The following is a 25861-nucleotide window of genomic DNA, read 5'->3' as shown; positions in this document are numbered from 1 at the left end:
TGGATTTATTTTTCTTTTTATGGCACCTCAGAACTTGATTTAGCTAGTGAGGTAGAAGTGGTTCTTGCTAAAACTGAAAGAGGAAGGGGCAAAGGTAGGTAGGTAGGTAAGTATGTAGGTCTAGGAACAAAAAGCAGTGCAAGCCACAGATATTTGAGCAGTAGCATTGTGAAAATAAATCTGTAAACCATAAGTGTGACACACTAGGAGGCAGAATAACACCCAGCCTTACAATCCAGGCCAATCCTGGAACCATTAGTTTCTCTAGCAAGTTAAAACAACAGAGATCTATAGAGAGCGTAGACATCAATTGATGCCAACTGTAGGAACACTGCAGCCAAAGCACATACTGTCTGTTAAATCTGAGGTCCATTAAATTGAGGATTTACTGTATGCCGTGTATGTTAAGGGTCACAGTTCTTGACTACATCAACATCCATGGCAATAGTTTTATTCTGCAACCATATATTGATTTGAATTGTTTTTATGATGCATACCACTCAGAATAAATTGTTGACATGGAGGGGGTGTTGCTGTATAAATCAAATAAATAAATAAATATAGTGTATATACTTTGATGTACCAGATTTGTTTGATGTATCTTCATTGTTTATACTGTGAGGTATCTGTTCTGTCTCTAGATCTGAATTTTATAAGCACATTGTATTATCTGGAGGCTCCACAATGTACCCTGGCCTACCATCTCGCCTAGAACGTGAACTGAAGCAGCTATATCTGGAGCGAGTTCTGAAAGGTGATGTGGAAAAACTTTCAGTAAGTACTCACCCATCAAATAATTCTTGATTACAACATACACAAACTGGTCACTAGAGGGAGCAAGATGGTCACTAATATAGCGGACAGCCTGAATTAAGTTTGAGTTTTGAATAAGTTACTTTGAATAGAGATTATTAAAATTCCACATAAGATAATTATGTATTGTTAACTACTTTGGATTATACTAGAGTTTGAAGATCTAGTATATGATCTAATGATAAGATTTGATATGATCTTTAAATGTAACCACTTTATTAGAACTATATTTATTCTTTTTTCCTCTTCATAGCATCATTTGACATTTATTTTCATGAATCTTTTAATGGTTCATAGGACAGCATTGTGTGTCTTAAAATAACATTTAAGTTTATTAACTAATATTTTCCTTTTGGACTTTGGAACAATGTTGCCTTTAGGGATTGATCAGGACATAAGTATCTTTCGTTTCAGAAAAATCTCTTTGTTATAATATCCTGTAGCTCAGAGTTCCCCAACATTTCCAGATTGGCGTGCGGGGGGGGGGGGATGGTGCATGCATGCACATGTAACTCCATTTGCATGAGCAGCATGCATGCATGCCTGTCACTCACTTAAATGGTAGCTGCTGCTCACGCAAGTGAGGATACCCGTGCATGTGTCATCAGTTTCTGCGGCCCGATTGCAAACCCCTCATGGCCCACTAGTGGACCATGGCCCACAGGTTGGGGATCCCTGCTGTAGCTTATAAAATCTACATAATTAAAAATACCTATCACTTTACTTGCCATCTAGGCAGTATGTTTCTGCTTTATAGGACCTACTTTCATTTCTTTATTAGAACCTCGCATAGTTCCAGCCTTCTCACTATTACTGAGAGAATTGGAACCTGTTACCTGTTGCACCCACAAATTATGACATGAGGGATTGTTTTATTTAAAGGTTAATACTTGGGAAGAAGTGTATGTGTATGTACATATCCAAAAGATATGTGTAGATGTAGATAAAGAAATTGATATATTTTGATCTATGTTCTTAATGTACCGAATCTTTGGGATGAGATTTACTTGTGGTCTGTAACTGGGGAAACCACAACTATCAAAGGAACAGATATGTTTTGCCCTTTCAGTTCTCCACTTCTGTCCATATAGGGTGGTGGAATCATCAAGAGTAGATTGCTGTTGCAGAGGGAACAAAGGATAGAAAACCCTGTTGCATAAGTAGAAGTCAGCTTGTACAACATTACATTGTTCTCTTTACCCTAAAGAGAACATTTTATTAAAAATCACCCAAATAAAAGTGGATTGATGATTAAAAAAAAACTCCACGTAATTTATATGGTAATAAAAGAATATTCCAGTATTTATTTATTTACATAGCTTAATATATAGTGGACTTAATAGGTCCATTATATTTGTGTTGTTAGGAGAATGTCTGTATCGAGTACAGTACACATTGATCCAAATGTATAAAAGTGGAAATGGCTTGAAACTCCACTTTGTCCCATAGTACTTAGACTATTTTGTAATTTAACAATATTCTCTAAACTAAGGCATCTTATATAAATGTTTTTAATTAACATTTAGGAACATAAACTCATTATCCACTTAACCAAAAAGTAATTTAAATCTATCATCATTGTCATCATACTTTGGCAATTTTGCCCCTCAAACTTCAGTAATATTGCGTGTCTTTTTTTTCCTGCAAGAAATTTAAGATTCGAATTGAAGATCCACCTCGTCGAAAGCACATGGTATTCCTTGGTGGTGCAGTTCTTGCAGACATCATGAAGGACAAAGACAACTTTTGGATGACCAGACAAGAATATCAAGAGAAGGGAGTGCGTGTGCTTGAGAAACTTGGTGTGACTGTTCGATAAACTCAGAGGCTTTTCCCATCACTGCTTTGTTGTTGTCATTCCTTTATTACCAATCTTTGAGGTCATTCAGCTACACAAAGTGGAAAGGCCTGTTACTATCCTTAGACTCAAAGGCTAGGTTTCGTTCTGCTCTTTTTTGTTAGATATTTGATAATGTGGCTATATTTAACTACTTAATTGGACCACTTCTTTGCATACAAAACAAGGCCAAGACCTGCCTGCTTACTGCATTGTTTCCTTCCCAGTGAGCAGTTGGATAATTCCAATACACATTTCCCCCTTTGCTTTATTGCTGTAATGCTATCAGCTTTTGTCCATAAGCTGATCATGGATCAAATACTTCATATTAGTATAAGGACTCAAAAAACAGTAGTTCTCGACTATCATGTGATTGTAGTGATTTATTTTTGATTCTTTTGATTCTGCCTTCATCCTTATTTGCTGTTCGGTGACATTATTTCTTACATAGGAATTCTGAAATTAAGTCAAATTACCAGCATCCTTTTTAAAAAAAAATATTATTCCAGAACATTTTTAAACTTAAATACCATGATAAGTGGCTATGAACCGATGAATCAGGCAGTAAAAGTTAAGGAAAAAACTAAATTACTCCTTCTTTAAAAAGCCACTAATTTGCTTGGCCGTTGCTACAAATTAGTTATTCAAACTTCTTGCATTTTTCTCTTGGAAGTGTATTTTCCTATCCTGAGCAGTAAGAAATCTTTTTGTGTTCGTGAATACATACAATAGGTTCTCCTCCCCAACCTCCTTGTTGTTTTGATACCATTTCTTCTTTCTTTGCTATTGGGCATAAAGGGTTATTGTTTTTTTTAAAATGGGCAACATTAGAATGTCATCTGGGACTGGATTTCCTGGATATTATCTATTATAAGTAATATGTTTTAAAAAAAAGTCTGTAAACTTGAATTATTGGTACAACATTACAAAAAATGGAATTGTATTAAATTTTGAACACAGTAAAAGAAAATGGTGCCAAGTAATTCTTGCAAAAAAAGTTATATGACTATTAAATGTTACTTAAAATCATCCACATATTTATACATGGAAATGTCTGTAGGTTATTAAAAAAAGAATCTTGAATTTGTGGCAAATTTGTTGGGGGCTGGGGAATCTCAGTGTAGGTTTTTTGTCTGGTAAATATTCAGTTCAATCTTGACTGGAAAAAAAGAGAAATAAACCAAGTATTTGAAATACTGTGTCATTTCAGGCAAACATACCACAGGAAAACTATGGTGAATTATCACCCAGTGGTATAAGACCTATCAGTCAAAAAGAAACCAAGCTATTTGTCACAAAGCCTTTTCTGGTCAATATATGATCCTTTCAACCATATATACCATAAAATGCAAGGCTCTAAACATTTGACTGGAATAACTTCAGGCAGCATAAACAACAGATAGACCATTGAAGAAAACTGTCATTTGAAATATGAAAAGGTGTGTGTGTGTGTGTGTGTGTGTATGTATGTATGTATGTATGTATGTATGTATATGTTGTGTGATATATCGGTGGTAACAATCACTATAGTTTTCCTGTGGTATATTTATATATGTAAGCTTAACATAGCACTGTAAAAGACACTTGTTACAAACAAGCATAAATCTGCTCCCTAGTGGATTAAGATTCTGGCCAGAGCAGAGTAGCGTTTTATAATGGTTCCACTTGTCTGGTTTTCATTTTTGTTTACAAGCTTTTGCTCCTCTTTGTATCTATTTTGCTGGCAATCCAAAGATAGAAGTGCTTGTTAACTGGACGGTGTAATTTCTAATAATGTAGCACTGAAGATGTCCAGTGAAATGGATAAAGGAGATTTTAAGTACTTTGCATGAAATATGCATGTTTAAATAAATATATTTAAAGAATGTAGAGGGAGCTTCCTGATAATAGAGCATGCTACTGAAATTAGACAATAAGTCATTTTTAAAACAAAACACATACATTAAAAAGCATGAGCAGAAAAGTATATAAGGGTGTAAAAAACCCAACTTCAAAATACATTAATTACATGATAACAAGCAAAATAAAAGACTATACTATGGACTAACACAGTAATCCTCCTACCATGACAATTCAGAAGGCACTTTCCCAAAATTTGCATGTGCAATAGAAACACATCTGTGGATAGAGCTTTCAATCTGAAATGGGAAAAAGACCTTTAGATTTAAATCAAAGCTTGCATTCAAAGCTTTCAAAAATATATTTAAAATTTTTAAAATTGGCAATTATTAATTTCTAAAAAATTCAGAACGCTGTAAAAAAATGATGCTATCATTTTTGTGTTATTCAAGGCTTCAAAATTCAATGACCTGTTATACTGAGTTGTGGCCACAGACAATAAAGCACATTAGAATTCTAAAGATAAGGAGTCCCAACAAGGGCTAAGGGGGTAAGAATTGACTTTGATTTTCCCAGGATCTGTTAAAGATGAATGAAACTAATTGCATGCAAATTAACATATATCTCTCCCCCACCCCTCCACCTCCAGTCTGAGACATTTAGCCACTGATTTCTATTCTTGCCAAGATAAGAAACAGTTTTAAATAACTTATGGCAAAAATTTGAGCCTAGACTTCATTATAAAGTATATGGCCAAACCTTTGACTTTTTTGCCTTTAAGTGGAGACATAACTGAAAAAGTAAAGTAAAAAAAAGTTAACTTTCCAGTCAATAGCATTTTAATAGGGGAGAAAGCCTTTTGGTGATGAAAAATAAGTATATGCAACAAACAAGTTACCTGTACAGTTAACAAAGATGCAAATCTCTTACAAAAAAGATTTAAACAAATCATTAATGTAAAAGAAAGAAAAATTGTAGAGTATATAATAAATGTTTTCAGAAAGGAGAGTTCAGGGCTTGTCACCATGATGAAAATTGCCATATTTCTAAGCTTTCGCTATCCAGGAGGAATATATGTATTTTTGCTTTGGGAGATGCCCAATATCCTGAATCAGTTGAAGTTCTCAAATTATCTTCAAGAACATCCTACATAGAATTTAGTACAGCTTTATTTTATTGTGTGTTATACTTCCAAAATTTGCATCCTCAAATATAGAGTTAGACCCTTCCTACATAGAATCAATAATTTTATTTATATATCATGACTAGACAACCTGTACCTCGTTGAGCCATCATTTCAGAGATATTTCCTTCCCTAAATAAAGAAACAAAATGACTTAAGAGTGGGCAAAAATGCAGTGGGAGCAGGAGTGACTTCTGACTTCCTGCTGGCTTCCCCATTGCATTTCATTGTGATAAGGAGCATTGGAAATTTCCCATTTTCTTCCCAGCAGACAGGTAAGTGGCTGCTGGGTGGGGGAGAAAGCAAGGCATTGTGAGACTAGCTGGGAAACTGTCACAGAACATTGAAAATTTAGATACGTGACTGCAAGAGCAACCCAGCAGAAGCCAGTAGTACTGAAAACAGCCATAATTTCCCCAAATTTCATCCCCTTGGGATTCTTGGGTCTCAGATTTTAGACATATTCAGTGAATTAGTTGATTTGAGTACCTTGGTGCAAAAGGTTTGCCCTGTGAGGCCCTATTTCACTCAGTTAAAAGTCATGACAAGAATTTTAGTGGTATATATTTATTTAGCATATGACGATGGTACATTAGCCGGGAGATTACAATGCTAGTAGAGAGTAGTTTGGCTGCTTAAACTTACTAGTCCATTTGGTTGACACACTATCCAGGATACACAGTGAATTAATTCTACACTCAGAATGGTTAATGGTGTTTTGCAGCAGCACTTGGGGCTTTTCCCTCCACTGATGTTTCCTTGTATTTGGGCATGTCTGGCACCAATTGATCTTAAAGAAAAAGGCTGACTACAGAAAATACTTGTGTACATGTATTATCACCACGATCAGGGTTAAGTCTCATTAGCATCTCATTAGCATCTAAGAATAATGATTCTCAATTATAGACATGGGATTAGAAAGAATGGGGGCAAATTTTGGGTCAGAACTATAAGTGGTCCTTGACTTACAACAGTTTAGTGATCATTCGAAGTTACAACGGCACTGAAAAATGTGATTTATGACCATTTTTCAGAGTTAACAACCTTTGCGGCATCCCCAGGATCATACAATTGAAATTCAAATGCTTGGTAACTGGTTCATATTTATGATGATTGCTGTATCCCAAGGTCATGTGATCACCTTTTGAGCCCTCACAAGCAAAGTCAATGGGGAAGCCAGGTTCATTGAACCAGGTTACTAACTTATTAGCTGCAGTGGTTTCACTTAACAATTGTGCCAAAAAAGTTGTAAAATGGTGCAAAACTCACACAACAAATGTCTCACTTCACAACAGAAATTTTGGGCTCAATTGTCATAATTTGAGGAATACCTGTATCTTGTCTGGTAGTGTAGCATGTTTTTGCATCCAACTTGCTCAGGATGTAGCTATTTTTATAAGTTCTGATAAGCAACAAGATAGAAATAGGAGTTGAAGAAGATCCAAGAAGTGTTCTTTTTAAATAAATAAAGCTCATGGCACCTAACTTGCAATGCACAAAAACTCAAACAACAAATTACAATGTGGAATTACTTCAGAAACTGCTCAAAAAACTGGAGGGGAAGAATCCATACAAAAATGTGTATGCCTGTAAGTGTTTATGCATGTGCCTGCACCAGTTGAAAAGAGATATAGGCAAGTATTAGTCTTGAAACATCTCTGCGTCCCAATACAAACATGAAAAATTCCAGCCAAATCCAGACATGACAATCTCATCCATTCTGCATCATGTCTAGCTACTGCAGCCGCCTTTGTCTCCTGACAAAAGATAGACTGGTATAAAAGATAAATATAGAAAGTTTTAGAAACTAAATGTTTTGAGAGATCAATATCTCACCCCCTCTTCCATGACTGTCAAGACATTAATTGGATCAAAGACAGGGTCTGGTATGCTGGCTTCCTCTCCTTCCCAGACCTCAGCCTCCGTGGCCATATGTGTGGAGCTGTTTTCTTGAATTTAAGCAAACACAAAACCAGCTGCAGACTACAATACAGAAAGATGGCATTAGGGAACAAGAGAAGGGAGCCTCTGGAGCCTGTATTAACTATTTGCTTTAATTTAATTGAGTTGAGATCTTCACAATTTGCACTTGGATGGGAATCCATCAGCAATGGAAGAACAACAGGCTAGTTGGAAAGTTGGGGGGGGGGGATCCTGGAAGAAGAAAATGGCAAATAATACTTGTTATTTATGTAGTATCCATAAGTCAAACTTGCTCAGAAATAACTTCCCTTGACTTCGGTGGAACTCAGCTCCAGAAGAGTGTGTTTGAGATTATGGAGAATTCATGCTCTAGTTAAAATAGGTGTAGGGATTTTGCAATGTGCTTGTTAACAAAAATTCTGGGCTTAGCTTCAGGTTAGGAAATATCAGGATGAGTAAACACACAACATCAACCAGTTCTTCTGATTGAATGATTGATATGTACAGTACTGCATCCTTTGTCCTAAAGACAATAACATCAAAATTTAGGCAATAAAGTATTTCAGTTCTGCTTTACTCATATAATTGTGCTATATCCTCTTGGCATTGCTTCTGGTTGAACTCCTTATACTGTTTCTTTCTTCCATATGTAATTATCCAGAAAGCAGTTCTTTGTAGAGTCAGCAGATTTCTCATGGTTGATGTGTTTGTTACCTGTCATTTGCATATGGTAATCACTTTATCTGCATGCTTTCCTCCCCCATCTGGAGACATTTGGGAAATTCAACATCCTGGAGATTGAATTTCTGCATGTCCAGGGAAAAGAGAAGAATATGTTCAGAAGCTGATGTTTTGCTCTCTGAAAATGAGTAAAATGCATGCCAAAAAAAGGGGTGCGGAAATTGAGCAGTTGTCTGTTATCTGTCCAAGCTCTTTGTTGCTGGAAAAAGAGAGGAACTGAAGGAAATGACTTTTAGGTGCTATTGGGTTAAAGAATATGGACAGTCTATTTCTTCAGGCTGTAGACTTGTCTGGTAAAATAATTAACAGTGGGACAGATGCAGAGGAAGGCATCATCACATCTGCACAAAGCAGGATGGCTGGAAAAGCCCAGAGGAGGAATTGAAGAGGGAATCCCCACTAGCAGTGCAGAAGGACAGAGGTTGCCAAGAACAGTCAAACTGATTTAGGAAGAAAAGCTGAGGAAACAATTTCACCTCTAATTGTTTGGGGAAGGGGGAGGAGGAGGAGGAGGATATAGATTCCAAACCAATTTTCAACATTCACACACCCTCCCCCCTTCTTATATGGTTTCCTCAGAAACAGGGAATATAAATCAGAAATAGAAGGCTTAAAATTCTCAAATTACAATTCTCAACTGTGTATAATCAATAGGCAACTGTAAGGGATGCTGGGAGTTGCAGTCAAGCTACATCTGGAGAACCTTAAGTTTCCTCTGAAAAAGCAGAACTAATAAATCTTGTTTCTTTTAACAAAAGAATTTGCTGTAGTTTATAAACAGAACATGGATAAATAATATCCTTCATCTTGAACAAGTTCTCACTCTTAATTCCCAAAACAAACAATAGGAAAATAATAAATGGCACTTACATGGAAAGGTAGACAGGAAAAAGGCTGAGATTTATAAGTAGCTCTCTCTAGGATTTGCAAGAATTTCTCTATCTTTAATGATGGAAGCACTAAATATTCTCCCACATCAATAAAATTATAGAAATGTAAGAGGAATTTTATGTGGCCTGGGATGAAAGCACTGTGAATTCAGCTGAATTCTGGCATGCAGATTCTTTAATTCAAAATTCTTTAATTCTAAATGCATCCAGTTTAATACTATGTAACGTGGTAGCGGTGGTGGGATTCAATTAATTTAACAACCGGTTCTCTGCTCTAATGATTTCTTTCAACAACCAGTTCACCAAACTGCTCAGAAAGTTGACAACCGGTTCTTCCGAAGTGGTGCGAACTGGCTGAATCCCACCACTGCCTGGTAGCCTTTGCTAGTTAGTGGATTTTAAAGTAAATATTTATTTCATGAATCAGAAGTCTGTTTACCTAGTCAAGATTCTGGTTTACTTTTAATATTACAGTGATGATTAGTTTTTGGTGTTATTGGTTTTTTTTAAAAAAAGCTTTAGCTTCTTTTAATACTCAAAGTATCAAATCTAATCAATTTAATCAAGCAAAGCAGCACACTCTTTTTATTGAAAGTGGGAGGCGGTGGGGTGTGTGTCTTTCAACTCCTATTAGATGCAATTAGCATGGCTAGCAATTGAACATTACAGCATTGCAGTCCGGAGGCTCTTCATTCACTAAAGTGTGGGTGCATAACACACATCCTTCCAGATGTTGCTAAACCACAACCTGCATACAACCTGGCCCAAGGCAAGGATTTTTTGGAAATGGCATCTCATGACAGCAGAAGGTGCTATACACTCCTCTGTGAATTCCTTTCCTGCTCTTTAGTCCTTATTGAACTGGTTTTATTCATCCCACATTTTAAAAGAAATCTTCTCCTCTGATGGTGTGTTATATTTATGCAAACTTTGAAATTCTCCAGAACTCCTTGCCTTTTGTTCATAGGTGTGTGTTTTACCATCCTAAAAGAGTATATGTGCCATAGAAATGGCTTGTGGTACCACTTCAGCAGTAGCCATCTTAGCCAAGAATTTGTGTGCTTTTCCTAAAAAAAAACACCAACCAATGAATATTATAGCACTTATTAATCACGAAGTATAATAATTAAATTCTATTTGCAACATTGCTTTGCCACTTTTTCTCACGTTCTTATCCATATATATGCTTCTTAAGTTTTCCTCCGTTCTTCAGATGCAGTTCCATGCCAACATTACACAGGGACTTTATGATTTACGATAATGATGAGATTTGAAACTGAAATAATACTTTCAAATGAATTCTGGCACAAGATTCAAAATAACTTTCCATTTAAAATGTTTCTTACTCAGCTACAACTTCTAAGGGTGTCCGCTGGTATATAGGGTTTAAGCCATCTCTTCCATTCTCTGTTAGGGGTTGTGCACGCTGCCTTCAAGTGGAAATTAAGATGTTTGCAACCCAGATGTGAATGCATACAAGTAAAGTAAGATAAGCAAAGATAAAATTAAAACCCTGAACCTGCCACCAATGCTATTGGCTGAAAACAAGTAACAGGAGGCAAGGATGTGTCTATCACAGCGGGGGAATGGAAGAAACAAATCCTGTGAAATGAATAAAAGCAGCAATGTTTAAAATTTGCCCTCATGGAAGTCTTCCTGTATTCTGTTCATTGTGTGTGACCATTTAAATATAGCATTTGTATTTACTAGGATGTAAACGCTCAGCTCCATTCAGTTGCCCCAACTCTCCTTGAATTAAGGGATTATGGGGTCATTAAAAATTGGATTTACTGGGATGGCTGTTGGGTCTTTTTAATGGCTCTGGATGGACTTAAACAGCAGTCCCAAAATGCACCAAACATTTCCCAGTTCATAATGTACTGAGCACAGTATACTATCTTTCCTTGCAGACCTAAAGATTTTAAACAACTCCAAATTACTCCTACCATATGGTTAGGAGCAGCAGTAGAAAGTATATTCATTGGTGCTTTTGCCCGCGTGCACACACACACACACACACACACACACACACACACACCCCTTAATACCAACCAGGCTCCCTACTTCACCATTACATTTAAAATATTTCATATATATATATATATATATATATAAAATAGGGTGTGCTTTTGTCAGCATTGCTGTTGCTGAGCCTATACATCTTAGCATAATTCTCAGTAAAGGAAAATGGTGGCTGGTCAAGAACCTGTGTTTGACAATGGACCCACCTACTTAGAAAAAACCCACAATTAATCCTGAGATTGAACAATTCCCCGGTTTGCTTTCCAAAATGTAGGCATTCTGTTACTGGGCATTTGCACCATGTCAGCCATTTTCTGAGGACACCTATTTTATGTTCTTAGAGTTCCAGATGAGACCAGAAACACAAACATTAATGTTCCCTATCAAATAATACTTTACTAATCTCCCATATTTATGTTGGAATCTACCATTCTTATGAAAAAAGATAAATGTTTAATATAAAGCATCACCCAAATAATATTTAAACACTTGTTTCAATATTGTAATTATTGAAACTACTCTCCAGGCACATTCTACCTGCAGTATTCTTTCAGGGAAAAAACAAAATGAAAATACAAGTTCCTTGCAACACTGAAGCTGACTTGCAACATTTAGAGTTGATTTACAGATTGCTTTGGAGGACATTATAGTTGGGTAGGCAAAGTATAAATTGATCTACAGGTAGCCCTTGACGTATGACCACAACTAGGATCAGAATTTCTATTGCTAAGCAAGGTGGTTGTTAAATGAGTTGAACCCAATTTTACCACCTTTGATCAAGGTTGTTCAGTGAATCACTGCAGCTGTTAAGTGAATCTCGCTTCCCCCATTGTTTTTTGCTTGTCAGAAGCTGAGAAGTTTGCAAATGGTGATCCCGTGGCCCTGGGATTCTGCAAACGTCATGAACACATGATGCTGGTTGCTAAGTGCCTGATCATGTGACTGTGGGGATGCTGTAGTGTGAGAACCAGAAGTCACTTTTTTTCAGTGCCATTGTAACGTTGAATGGTTGCTAAACAACTGCTTGCAAGTTGAGAATTACCTGTATTCTGTCTCCTATTTACTTGAGCCCTTCCCGACTCTCTATCTTGCCATCCATCAAAGATCTGAATTTTTTAGATGAAAAGATATTGATCTCAGGAAATCGTTGGAAGGACTCATGTTCTTCCACTGAATAAGTCATTTCTGGAAAATCAGTACCAACCTTGCCTCTGAATATGCAGGGAATTTTTGTAGTTTTAGTCCAGTGGTGGGTTTCAAAAATTGTTTGAACCTACTCTGTGGGTGTGGCCTCCTTTGTGGGAGTGGCTTGCCACCCATGTGACCGGATGGGAGTGGCTTGCCGCCCATGTGACCGGATATGAAGAGGCTGACGACACTTGTCAGAACCACCTTAAATTACCTCACACACAGCACTGGCATGCATAAGAATATGATGTAAACTTGTTTTTTTAAAAGGCATCTTTGGTTTGCCTTAAAACAACTTCAACACACGCAATGTTCTGATTGCACCACAAACGCAGTAGTCATCCTTACCTTTCACAGAGCCACTGAGTTTTATAAATATGAGCATGATAGTGTAGAATAATCATAGCCAAGGACCAGTGGTGGGTTTCAAATTTTTTGGGAACCTCTTCTGTAGGTGTGGCCTGCTTTCTGGGTCCACTGGTGGAACCTCTTCAAACCGGTTCGGTAGATTTGACGAATTGGTTCTACCGAATAGGTGCGAACTGGTAGGAACCCACCTCTGTTTTAGTCCCAATGCACCTAAAGAGCTCTGGGATGGAGAAAACTTCCCTAAACTCCCTCCATACTATCAGTATCATTTGAGGGGGGGCATTGTTGAGATCCTGTGTTTTAGCCCACCATGAAACAGAAGAATGTGTATGGTTTTGAGGCCAATCCAGCCGATGATGGTGGTCTGAGGGAAAGCTCTTCCTGTAGATGCACACAGGAAGTCTGAGCAGAGCAACTGCAAATGTTTAGCACTATTAAAACAAGGGATGCTGTTTAAAGAGTTTCCCCAGCTCTGTGCCTTGCTGTGCTTTTCCCTGTGGGGCAGCGTAATCTCTGCCTTTAACTTCCTTTTCAGAGGGATGGTCAGCTGAAGGAGGGAGGAAGACCCCATATATACATCCTTGCCTAGCAACAGGGCCACAAGTGTAATGGAAGAACCATATGTCAAAAGACGAATTGCCTATAATGAGAACTGCGGCATTTGAGGGCAATGGAAATGGGACAGCTATGCGGCAGCTGTGGCTTCCTCAAGCGCCAGCTCATTGAGCAAGCTGAACTTAAGCATATTTCCCAGAACTGCAAAACAATGAATAGCCATATTGTTCACGATTACAATTAGGGGCTGACCTCCTCCCTTGCCTGGGGGCCGAGGGAGGAAGATTTCTTTCTGCTTTTGGGGCAGAAGTGGGGGATTCCTGGCTGCGTCCTTCACAGCCAGCTCCAGGGGGATTCCAGAGAGGGAGGGAGGGAGGTTGAAGGAAAGCAGGGCGGAAGGAAGTTGTGTAGGATAAGTAGAAAGAGAGCCTCAAGGCAGGACATCGTATCAGCAAAAATGGGCTATCTGCTGTGGATCCATTTAAATCCTAGCAGCTTTTATGGGTTCATCCAGTTTTAGAAATGAATCATCATCATCATCATCATCATCATCATCATCATCATCATCAAAAATACAAGTAGGCAAGGTCGAGTTTAAAAATATCAGCAGCATACTTCTATATATGCAGAGACTCTTCTAATCCACTTTATTCCTTTGGTTATGTATTCATTAGTATAAATAGAACGTTTTCAAAATATGGGTCTAAGTTTATTAGGAGTTACAATCCAGAAAACATTCTCTCTCCCCGCCCTCCCTCCCACCCAATGTTCAAACTTGAAACATAAAGCCTTGAGAGCCAACGCAGTGCAATATTGTGACTATATTTAAATAGATGGATTGTGCATAATTGATAGAGTTGCAATATTGGGTTTGGTAGGCTGTCTCTCTCTCTCTTTTTTAAAAAAAATTCAGGCATTGACAGAATTATATTGGTCCATTTCCCAATGTATCGAAAGAAGCAGTCAAGCACTAATAAGGAAAATGGCACAGTGTGGTTTTAGGTTGTCATTCCGCACTGTATTATGTGAGTCATAGAGGACAGGAGATGGGCATTGCATCCAAATTTGATACCCCCATTGTACATATAAACAAGAGAGGTCTGGCAGACAGTGAAAGGAACTCCAAACTACTTTATCAGACGTTAGCATAACACACAAGAAATTGGAAGCAGGAGTATTTTAAACACATAGGAGCCACAATGGTTAAAATGCAGTATTGCAGGCTAACTCACTGCTCACTCCAGGAGTTCAATTCTCCCCGGCTTAAGCTTGACTCAGCCTTCCATCCTTCCAAGGTTGGGGTAATATGCTGGCATTGTAAATCGCTTAGAGAGGGCTGTAAAGCACTATGAAGCGGTATATAAGTCTAAGTGCTATTGCTGTTTCACTTGTTCATAGGATTACAAACCTAACATCAGCATCCACAATCATTTCCTTAAAACCTACAGGTGAAACTCAAAAAATTAGAATATCGTGCAAAAGTTCATTTATTTCAGTAATGCAACTTAAAAGGTGAAACTAATATATGAGATAGACTCATTACACGCAAAGCAAGATAGTTCAAGCTGTGATTTGTCATAATTGTGATGATTATGGCTTACAGCTCATGAAAACCCCAAATCCACAATCTCAGAAAATTAGAATATTACATGCAATCAATAAAACAAGGATTGTACATAGAATATTATCGGATCTCTGAAAAGTATAAGCATGCATATGTACTCAGTACTTGGTTTGGGCCCCTTTTGCAACAATTACTGCCTCAATGCAGCGTGGCATGGAAGCTATCAGCCTGTGGCACTGCTGAGGCGTTATGGAAGACCAGGATGCTTCAATAGCGGCCTTCAGCGCTTCTGCATTGTTTGGTCTCACGTCTCTCATCTTTCTCTTGGCAATGCCCCATAGATTCTCTATGGGGTTCAGGTCAGGCGAGTTTGCTGGCCAATCAAGCACAGTAATCCCACAGTCATTGAACCAGGTTTTGGTGCTTTTGGCAGTGTGGGCAGGTGCCAAGTCCTGCTGGAAAATGAAGTCAGCATCCCCATAAAGCTTGTCTGCGGAAGGAAGCATGAAGTGCTCCAAAATCTCCTGGTAGACGGCTGCATTGACCCTGGACTTAATGAAGCACAGTGGACCAACACCAGCAGATGACATGGCTCCCCAAATCAACACAGACTGTGAAAACTTCACACTGGACTTCAAGCATCTTGCAGAGTGTTCCTCTCCATTCTTCCTCCATACTCTGGGTCCCTGGTTTCCAAATGAGATGCAAAAGTTGCTCTCATCAGAAAAGAGGTCTTTGGACCATTGAGCAACAGACCAGGTTTGTTTTTCTTTAGCCCAGGTAAGACGCTTCTGACGTTGTTTATTGTTCAGGAGTGGCTTGACAAGAGGAATATGACATTTGAAGCCCATGTTCAGGATCTGTCTGTGTGTGGTGGCTCTTGATGCACTGACTCCAGCCTCAGTCCACTCCTTGTGAAGTCTCCAACACTTTTGAATGGCCTTTTCCTGACAATCCTCTCCAGGCTGCAGTTATCACTGTGCACCTTTTTCTTCCACACTTTCCCCTTCCACATAACTTTCTATTAATGTGCTTTGATACAGCACTTTGGAAACATCCAACTTCTTTTGCAATTACCTTTTGAGGCTGTCCCTCCTTATGGAGGGTGTCAATGATGGTTTTCTGAGCAACTGTCAGGTCAGCAGTCTTTCCCATGATTGTAATTCCTACTGAACCAGACTGAGAGACCATTTAAAGGCTCAGGAACCCTTTGTGGGTGTTATGGCTTAATTAGCTGATTAGAGTGGGACCCTTTGAGCCTAGAATATTGCACCTTTTCACACTATTCTAATTTTCTGAGATTGTGGATTTGGGGTTTTCATGAGCTGTAAGCCATAATCATCATAATTATGACAAATCACAGCTTGAACTAACTTGCTTTGCATGTAATGAGTCTATCTCATATATTAGTTTCACCTTTAAGTTGCATTACTGAAATAAATGAACTTTTGCACAATATTCCAATTTTTCGAGTTTCACCTGTATTTACATCCTCCCTTTCTCTTGATCTTTAAACAAGGTCTCTGTTTCCCAGTCTGCAGTTAGGATAAACTTTGATTCATCATAACATATTATTTCACCAGGAATAGGTATTAACTAAGATAGACTGATATTCAGTTCGCCATTCACAGGAATATAATAATTTTGTTCACTATAGTCTGGTATTATTCTCCAAAAGATAAACCAGAAAAATCCCAAATATGATATCCAGAATTACAGGTAGTTCTGGACTTATGACCACAACTGGGCTCAAAATTTACGTTGCTAAGCAAGGTAGTTGTTAGGTGAGTTTTACTCCATTTTACAACCTTTTCTTGCCACCATTGTTAAGTGAATCACTGCAATTGTTAAGTGAGTCATACTTTGCTTGTTGGAAGCTGGATGGGAAAGATACAACTTGTGATCAGATGACCCTGAGACAATGCTACTGTTATAAATACATGCCAGTTGCCAAGTGCCCAAATTTTGATCATGTAACCAGGGGAAGGAGGGGGATGCTGCAACGGTCATAAGTGTGAAAAATGGTTAGGTCACTTTTTCAGTGCCATTGTACTTTTGAATGTTTACTAAACCAATGGTTGTAAGTTGAGGACTACCTATACTTGGATTCTAACTAGTAGGTTAGAATATAACTTTTGCTCAGTTGGAAGCAGCTGATAAAAGCTTAGAGTACTCTGATCATACCTGCGAGACCGCCTACTGCCACATTCCTCCCAATGGAGATCCCACAGGGTGGGCCTCCTTCAGATGCCGTCAACCAGACAATGTCGGCTGGTGGCTCCCCAGAGGAGAGCCTTCTCTGTGGCTGCTCCGACCCTTTGGAATGAGCTACCCCCAGAAATCCAGACCTTACCCACTCTCATGGCCTTCAGAAAAGCTGTTAAAACCTGGCTATTCCGGCAGGCCTGGGGCTGTTGAACTCATTGTTGAGGTCCAGCCCTGATCATAATGAATGTATGTGTGTTGATTTTAACCTGTTTTTACTTTCATTTTTTATTACTTTTTTTTCTTCGTTGTAAGCCACCCGGAGTCCTCCGGGATTGGGCGGCCTATAAATCGTAGAAATCAATCAATCAATCAATCAATCAATCAATCAATCAATCAATCAATCTATAGACAGAATTCCACGATAAGTAACTAAATAAAAAGCATTCACCTGCAAGCTTTTTCCTTCTTCAAAATTGTCAATAAAAATTGGTTACTCCGAATGTAGCCAAACCAAATGAATTCCACCCTACTGGAAGGAGAAAAAGGATGAGGCTATGTCTGTAGAAAGCTCTGCTCCAAGGTGAACTACGTGCTGCAAAGGGTAGAAGACAGAACAGTTTTGACTTGTTTTGACAAGTGGCTATTTTATAGGCAGAAGATGCAACCACAGACACCCAGGGCAGGATGCACAGTGCAACACTGGATGAAAGGAAAACAAGACCATGGGGCCCTTTCAAAGTCCTAATTCTTCAGAGATATATGTGGTGGTTTCTGATTTGGCATTGGTATGGAAGAGGCCGAGTAAGGAAGGAAGGCATACAATAAGGGAGTCTTTCAAGGCAGTCTTGCTATTCTTTCCTCTCAAGTTTGCACTTAATGAAATCAAGAAGAAATGGCAGGCAAGCTCCAGCAATCTATTAATCTTTATGGTAAAAAGCTATTGTGGGTATGAGTCACAGCATATTGAAGATCCATTCAAATTATATTTTGCCATTTGCATTGAATGCATTTTACTGTGGGTGGCTAAAGTGTTTACAGTTTCCTATATGAGGTTAATAGGAAGGAAACTGGATAATTTTTTCCTGCAATTGGAGTGGAGTGCAAGGGGACCTAAGAAGGATTTTTTTGCTGGTTTTCTTTTCTTTCTTTCTCACTCTTTTTGCTTTCCTTCCTTTCTTCTTTGTCTCCTTCCTTCCTTTTTCTCTTTCCTTCCTATCTCCTTTTTCTTTCCTTCCTTCCTTCTTATTTCCCTTTTCTTTCATTTTCTTTCTTTTTCTTTCTTTCTTTCTCTCTTTCTTTTTCTTTCTTTCTATAACTCAAGATGATGAACATACAGTCTCTAATACTCCTCCTATTTTACTTAGTGGCTTTCATGGTTAAGTCAGTATGTGAAGTCATGGTCTTGCAGTTTCTAGCCTGCTGCCTTAAGCACCAGACCAAACTCGCTCTTTCCTTGAACATATGCCTGGCCTCTACATCTTAAAGGTGAATTCCAAAGATAGCAGGCTGAAAGACCTGTTTTTGCTTGTCTCTGCAACCATTTTTAATCAGAAATAGGAGCATTCAGAAAGTCTTCCCTCTTTCTTTGTGGAAAAGTTGGGTAGACTTCAGGTTCATGGGATCCACCAACCAGAGATCTACCAATCACAGACTCGTTAAAAAAATGTTCAGATTGTAACGTTACACATTACATAAGGTCATAAATTATGAATTACAAAGGACAGTTCCTGGGTCCACACATTATTTTAAGTTGGAATCAGACAATCCGCCTGATGGATTAATGTGTGTGAAACCAAGTGATGAGAGAGTCCCAAGACTTGAAGGCTTCCACACTCTCACTTGACTAGAAGTAAAAGGCAGAGAAAGTTTTGCTGATTCTCTTTCCCGAGATGCTTTAATATCACTTCTCTATACACTTGGTAAATAACGTGACCCGTCAAAAGCGCGAACGTCATAAGCGCGCCGACAACACCGCGGCGCTAAAACCGTGATTTCAAAAGCGCGCCGACAACAGCGCGCCGACAGAAGCGCGATTTCATTTAAGGTAAGATTTACAGTTAGGTTTAGGGTTAGGTTTAGGGTTACGTTACAGCACGCTTCTGTCGGCACGCTTTTGTCTGCGCGCTTTAGGGCTAATTAGTCGCTCATTCGTCGCGCGGTTTTGTCACCGTGCTTTAGACACCGCGGTTTAGTCAGGCGCGCTTTTGTTGTGCGCGCATTTGTGGTGGAACCGGTAAATAATGTATTGTTCAAACATTTTTGATCTTTCTGGATCAGTTATATATTTACTATACAAGCTAGAATAGTAATTTACAAATTACATTAGTTTTATTTAACAATATGTCTGATTCCTTACTAATGAACTAAATAATGATGCCAGAGAAATAAACAAATTTTTCATATTGCAGGTAAGAATAGATTGGGAGCAGCCCAAAGTTCCCTGAAAGAGGGATGACTATATAAATACTTTAAATAAATAAACAAGGAATCATCAGAAGTTTAATTAGTTTGGAAGTTCTTTAGATCCTAGTAATACTTTAATCTTATATTTTCTTATAACAGTAGTAGTTCATTAAGTTTTCACCTACTCACTCCAGAATTCTTCTATTTAGTCTCACATTTATTGGATTATAAACCATGTAAATAATAGCTGCTGCCTCATCTGTGAGGATGGATTTTAAAATTTGATAAACAAATAAAAAATAAATAAGAGACTATTCCAAAGATGCCTTTTCAGGAGGCAATTGGACTTTCTTGTTTTTCTTTGAAGACGTTTCTCTTTTCACTCAAAAAGCTTCTTCAGCTCTGACTAGATGGTGGGGAATGGAAGGATTTATATTCCTTGCAGACAGCTGGTCATTTGCATTCTTTTAGAGAGGCCACTTGGAGGTTTATTTGTGTTCTGAGGGTCACCTGAATAGTGTCTGCATCTCAAACTGAAGTGCAAAGAGTTCCTGTAGTCTAATTTTTCTGGAAATCCATTCATACTTCCACACCATTCAAAGGGTGTTCATCCCAAATTGCATAACTTACACAGTGAAGGGACACAGGGCAGAAAACATCCTTCAGCCAACACTCCACACTCATTTACACCACTCAGGTGACCCTGAGGTCACAGATAAACCTCCAAGTGGCCTCAACAAATCTCTAAAAAGAATGCAAATGACCTACAAGGAATATAAATCCTTCCATTCCCCACCATCTAGTTGCCTCCTGAAAAAGTATCTTTGGGATAACCATGACCTGGATGACCGAGAATCTCCATAGAGACTGGTTAACAATGAATTAGAAATTGAACGTGTCTAGCCTTGAATAAATTTTATAAACTGAAGAGTATTGGGTATATTTTCTTTCTGCAGGATGTCTATATCTCCCTGCACCCAAGAGAGATAGCAATGACATATAAACTAAATATTTTAGGGAGTTTCCCAGATTTTCTTTTACCAAAAATCATTCTGAGAGCCAATTTGGTCTAGTGGTTAAGACGCCATGTTAGAAACCAGGAAACAGTGAGTTCTAGTCCTACTTTAGGCAAGAAACTACCTACAAAGTCACCCATCACTCATTTCTAGAAACAAGGCAATGGCAAACTACATCTAAAAATATTGCCAAGAAAACTATAGGGACTAATCAAGGCTGATCTAAAGGAAAAAGAAAACCATTTTATCCCCACATATTGGGGAAAAATATCTCTTGAGAATCAGAATGTCTTCCTCTGTAATTTCCAGAAATACATTAATAATAATAGAAGTTTTATTTTATTTTGCATTCAGAGCACAAACAAGCAATTGTTATTTTTCCAGATGGAATGTGAAAATATAATACCTTCCTTCCTCCTCTTGGAGTTGTTTCTCTGAGGCTACATAAATTGCCCAGTTTAATAGTACAATCTACAACTTATCTGGGTTTTAGAATCAGCATCAGCAAAAGCAGCCAAACTTGTCATATTGTTCAAAGTTCATAGCAACCAAGATTGACAAAATCTGATGAGCGTTGGTGCCTTCATGTCCAGAAATGCAGGGCATGGAAAGACTAAAAATTCTGAGAGGCAAAGCTGCTGCACCAAAAATACATACAGTTTCCATCCTTTGAACTATCCTTCTTTGGTTAAAAGCCAAGTAGTTTTATATATATTTTCACTTGTGCCTTTGGAATGGCGAAGAAAAAATGGCATTAAGGTGGAGATTTATTTATTTATTTACCCCATGGTCTTCACTAATCAGAAACAATGAGAATGAAGTTAACTCCCCAATCTCTGTTGGACAAATGCAAAAAATAAAAAAGTCCATTATTGTTCTCTCCCTTAGAAGCAAGCCCTACTGCATTGGTGGCAATGAAGAAATGCCCCCCCAAGTTTAGAAAATTTCCAAGCAAGTTTTACACCCAGCTTGGAAAAGCATAGCAGCTGATTAATATTTTTTGGTGACTCAGATAATTTGGAGTTCTGCTTTTAAGGACCAGCTTCCTTAGTCTTAGATTGCTTATGTCGATTGATTTAAAAGATACACAGCTGTCCATCTTCAAAAACACAACTTTGGGCAACTTGCCTTGTTCTTAGGGCTTCTTCGTACTCTGCCCATGCTAGGTAGAAGCCACTTCTTGTTAGATATTTTCAGTGCTGCTGCCTAATGTTAGATATCAATAGTTTTGGTTCATATGACCTGCAGTATAATATGCAATAGACAGTCAAATGCAGTTTTAATTATTGCTCATATTTGTAAATGATGTCTTGTTGCAAAGGATGTCTTACGATCCTGATGAAACAGTATTGGCTCAATATAGTACCGTTACCCAGATTCTTTCAACTCTCTCCACAAAGCTTACTAATAACTCTGCTGACCATGTTGCTGTGTGGTGATGGACAGAAACCCAAGGGTAACCAATTGTAATTGCATGAGAATTCCCAATAGTGCCTGGTAGCATGGCTAATAGACAAAGAGACAGTTTTAATTCAATGCAATCAAAGAACTCCTCATCCCTGCATAATACACGAATGGGCAACTCAGTGACTTCCAGATATTGTGGACTACATTCTCAAAATACTATGCAAAGACTATTATTAAACTTATTTATATGTCACTGTAATTCAAAACAACCCCGAGTGGCTTACATAGCAAAACATAAAACAAACCCCTTACAAAACCATATATAAAAATAAAAATGCAACAGTTCAATAGAAAAAATAAATAAAGTTGTACACCACAACTCAAATCAGGGGAAAGCTCGTGGAAAACAGCACAGGAGGAGTCAGTCTGATCTCCACAGGGAGGCATCCCAACAAAAATGCAGCATGTCCTTTCCTTAGTTCCTTGAACCTCCCAGAAAGGTGGGACCTGCAGTGTTTCTCTTTGTTAGACCCATTTGGTTAGGCCAAAATCTGCTTGAGTAGACAGTGCTGAAAGCAACCATTGAGGCTGTGATGACAAAGAGTGAAGTTGGAGGCAATTGGAACAGTACCAGGCAACTGGAATACTGGATAGTAAATGAAGTACTCTATTATCCTTTCATCTTTTGTCTATGATAGAATGCTTTTGAATTAAATATGGGTATCCCCAACTGAGTTCTTCTACCAGAAAATCTCAAATGGTCAGTAAAAAACATGTGAAATTGTATCTGAATAAATTCAAATATTGCTGCTATGGTCTATCTATTATCTGTCATCTACTATCATCCATTATCTATCCACCTATCCATCTGTCTGTCCATCCGTCTGTTCGTCCATCCATCCACCCACCCACCTACAGGTAAAGGCTCCCCTTCGCAATATGTGCTAGTCATTCCCGACTCTAGGGGGTGATGCTCATCTCCGTTTCAAAGCTGAGGAGCCAGTGCTGTCCGAAGCAGTCTCTGTGGTCATGTGGCCGGCAATACTAAATATCGAAGGCACACAGAATGTTGTTACCTTCCCACTAAAGGTGGTTCTTATTTTTCTACTTGCATTTTTACGTGCTTTCGAACTGCTAGGTTGGCAGAAGCTGGGACAAGTAACAGGACTAAGCGGCACTAAGGATTCGAACCACCAAACCTTTCTGATCAACAAGCTCAGCATCTTAGCCACTGAGTCACCGCATCCCTTACCTACTTACCATCTGCATAAAATTTGTATGATATCCATTTCACTGTCCCAACCTATATATCATTCATCCTCACTGGAAAGGCATCTTACATGGGGATCCCGCTAATGGCGTCACTACTTTTTTCTCAAATGCATATTTATTCACATGACTGTCATCTTCATGAAAAAAGGACTCCTCTAACCAAGTAGAAAAAATACAGGATGTTTTAATTTTCCAAACTGACTTGTTTAACATTGAGTCCAGTTTCCATTTTTCTCTCTCTGGAAGAAACCCAGATTTGGGGGAAAATGATACTTGTTACTCTAGTGGAAACCCTGAAAATGGAATTTCCAACAAGTTAATAAGCAGTTCCAGTTCTCGATTGTCTAATCTGTATTTTGATACAATCAAACACAGTATATTCTTGGAACATGATGGAGTGGTTTCAGCAGTCCTATCTTAATGGAGGAATAGTAAAAGATTACTGCACTATCTTATAACTACTTGGTGGAATTGATTCCCCAAATAGAGAAATAAAATAACCAAAGCCGCACCCAATCTATTTTGGATATGAAGACAAATACAGATCATGTAGGTAAGATGATTATGGAGACTGAAATTCTAGGCACACATATTTGGAGAAAAGTCCTGTGAAATTTAGTGAGTTTTACTTTGAGGACCAAGAGAAGATCTGACAGCAGAATAAAACATATCCTTGAATATATTTTTTTTACGAATCTGCTTTAAATTGCAAGGCTCTGTATAGCTGCGAAAATTTCTTGTTATCTGGGCAGTCTAATCAAAAAGCTTTTGTAACACTAATTCCAAGTGAGATTATGAAGTCCCTGCCTCTAAACTCTTTGAATGTTACATCCTTTTATAAGCTTTCTTTCTTCATTTTGACACTGCTGGTTATTCCTGGGGAAATCAGTCATTATCAAAATGTTTTTGATGACAGAAATCTGTTCTCCAACTAAAAGTGTTGATAGCTTGGTATGTTTTGGAACTTCGGAAGTTTCAAGGACATCCTTTCACCAAAAAGAAAACAGGAAACCATTACGACTTATGTACAAATAGCAGACATAGCGGCTCCTGGGCCACACATCCAGATCAGCCATTAGACTGCTCTCGCAAACTCTTCCTAACAAGAACATATTTACTACTATTGAGCTTCTCATAATTGCAATCTCACTCTTGATTTGGTTAACTTGGGAAACTGAATACTTATTTGTGGAAAGGGAGCCCGGTAATATCGGAAGGAATTCTCAGAACCCAAAATGCAAGAATAGAATAGGAAATTGATTTTTATCTGCTTAAGTGGAGATGGAGAATTCTGATATTACTTCAAGGAATAACTTGCAACCATAACCCTCTCTCAAAATGTTTTTTTAACACTTAATGAAGTTTCAGAAAACATGAAATCATTCTGGTTTGACTGTGTCTCTTCCCATCAACAATGCCAAGCACTGAAAATGCTAAGTGTTAAAATAATTGCAGGCAGCACAATGAGGCTTATTCACAGATATAAATACCTATAATCCTTATAGTTGAATAGCCAATCCTAAATATGTTTATTCAATGGGCTGTCCAAAATAAGTGCTTGAAATTACAACACAAAACATCTATCACATGCCTGTGAGATATATGTAGCCACCACCAATGTCACCCAGCACTCAAGCCAGAAATTAGCATCTACCCAGAGGCATATTGTCTGAATTCCAGGAAAGTCTGTCATACCCTCACCTGTAGTCAGTCTTTTAATTAAAGGTCAGTTTGTTTATCTGAATTTGATCATTGGGTGCAGAATCATGTGAGCTAAAACCCGGAAGTTCGGCTTTTCTGGAGCTGCCCCTCCGACGAGCATGTGCATGCACACACAACATTTCCGCACCATCTTTTCGGCACTCGGTTCCGAAAAGGTTCACCATCACTGCCCTAGACGTTTGTCTTGAATCTTATCAATTAACCAAAGTGTCCAGTTTGTCAAAACATGAAAAACACTTACTTGTTTTTATATGATGTATTTGTATTTACATGATACATTTTTAAAGCAATAGCTACAATGATCATACTTATTAGAAACAATAAAAAAGAAGTTAAGAACTAAAATGTACATCATACACTTGTATATATATTCTTTACACAGAGGTAAAAAGGCTTATAAAAATCAATACAACTGAGTTTTTAACTTTTAGTATACAGATACATAATGGAAGTTTGCTTCAGGCACTTAAATCTGTTAACGTGAGCAATAGCTTGAAAAAAAAAATCACAACTGAGGAAAAAAACCCACCTTTTCGTTAATGGATTGTTACCACAGATACAAAAATAAAATCTGAATCATTTCTCAGATGATTAATGTCAGTACTGAAAAGCTGAGAGGAGGAGAAAACCACACACTGATCAGCTGCAGTGTGGCGATCAATGGGAAATATTTACACCCCCCCCCAGTTATCCCCATTTCTGCTCGTGCCCCTCTGAAGCCTCCTTCCCAAAACAACCCTCTTGCTCCAATGCACAGAGAGAAAGAAGGAACATGAAACAAAGTGCCAAAGATTCAAAGAAAGCCAAGGTAGATATGGGAAGAAGGAATTTACAGGAGGAGGCAAGGTGGAAAGTTTTAGCTGCTTTAACAAAATAAATAGGGTGAATTTAAATGGGAAACCTTGACAA

The 25861-nt window shown here is 38.2% G+C and overlaps 1 protein-coding gene across 1 annotated transcript in view; it reads left to right on the top strand.

Annotated features, from left to right (window-relative positions):
* The window catches only part of ACTR2 (actin related protein 2), a 33211-nt gene extending 29532 nt beyond the window's left edge, over positions 1–3679 (top strand). The window contains exons 8-9 of the mRNA XM_032213267.1: positions 642–774; positions 2462–3679. Of these exons, the coding sequence (XP_032069158.1) occupies positions 642–774; positions 2462–2632 (304 nt within the window). The 3' untranslated portion in view covers positions 2633–3679. The remainder of the gene's footprint in view (positions 1–641; positions 775–2461) is intronic.
* The last annotated feature ends 22182 nt before the right edge of the window (positions 3680–25861 follow it).

Source organism: Thamnophis elegans, chromosome 3, assembly GCF_009769535.1.
Source record: "Thamnophis elegans isolate rThaEle1 chromosome 3, rThaEle1.pri, whole genome shotgun sequence".
Lineage (NCBI taxonomy): Eukaryota > Metazoa > Chordata > Lepidosauria > Squamata > Colubridae > Thamnophis > Thamnophis elegans.
The sequence above is the reverse complement of the archived record's forward strand: the minus strand, read 5'-3'. Positions and strand labels throughout refer to the sequence as shown.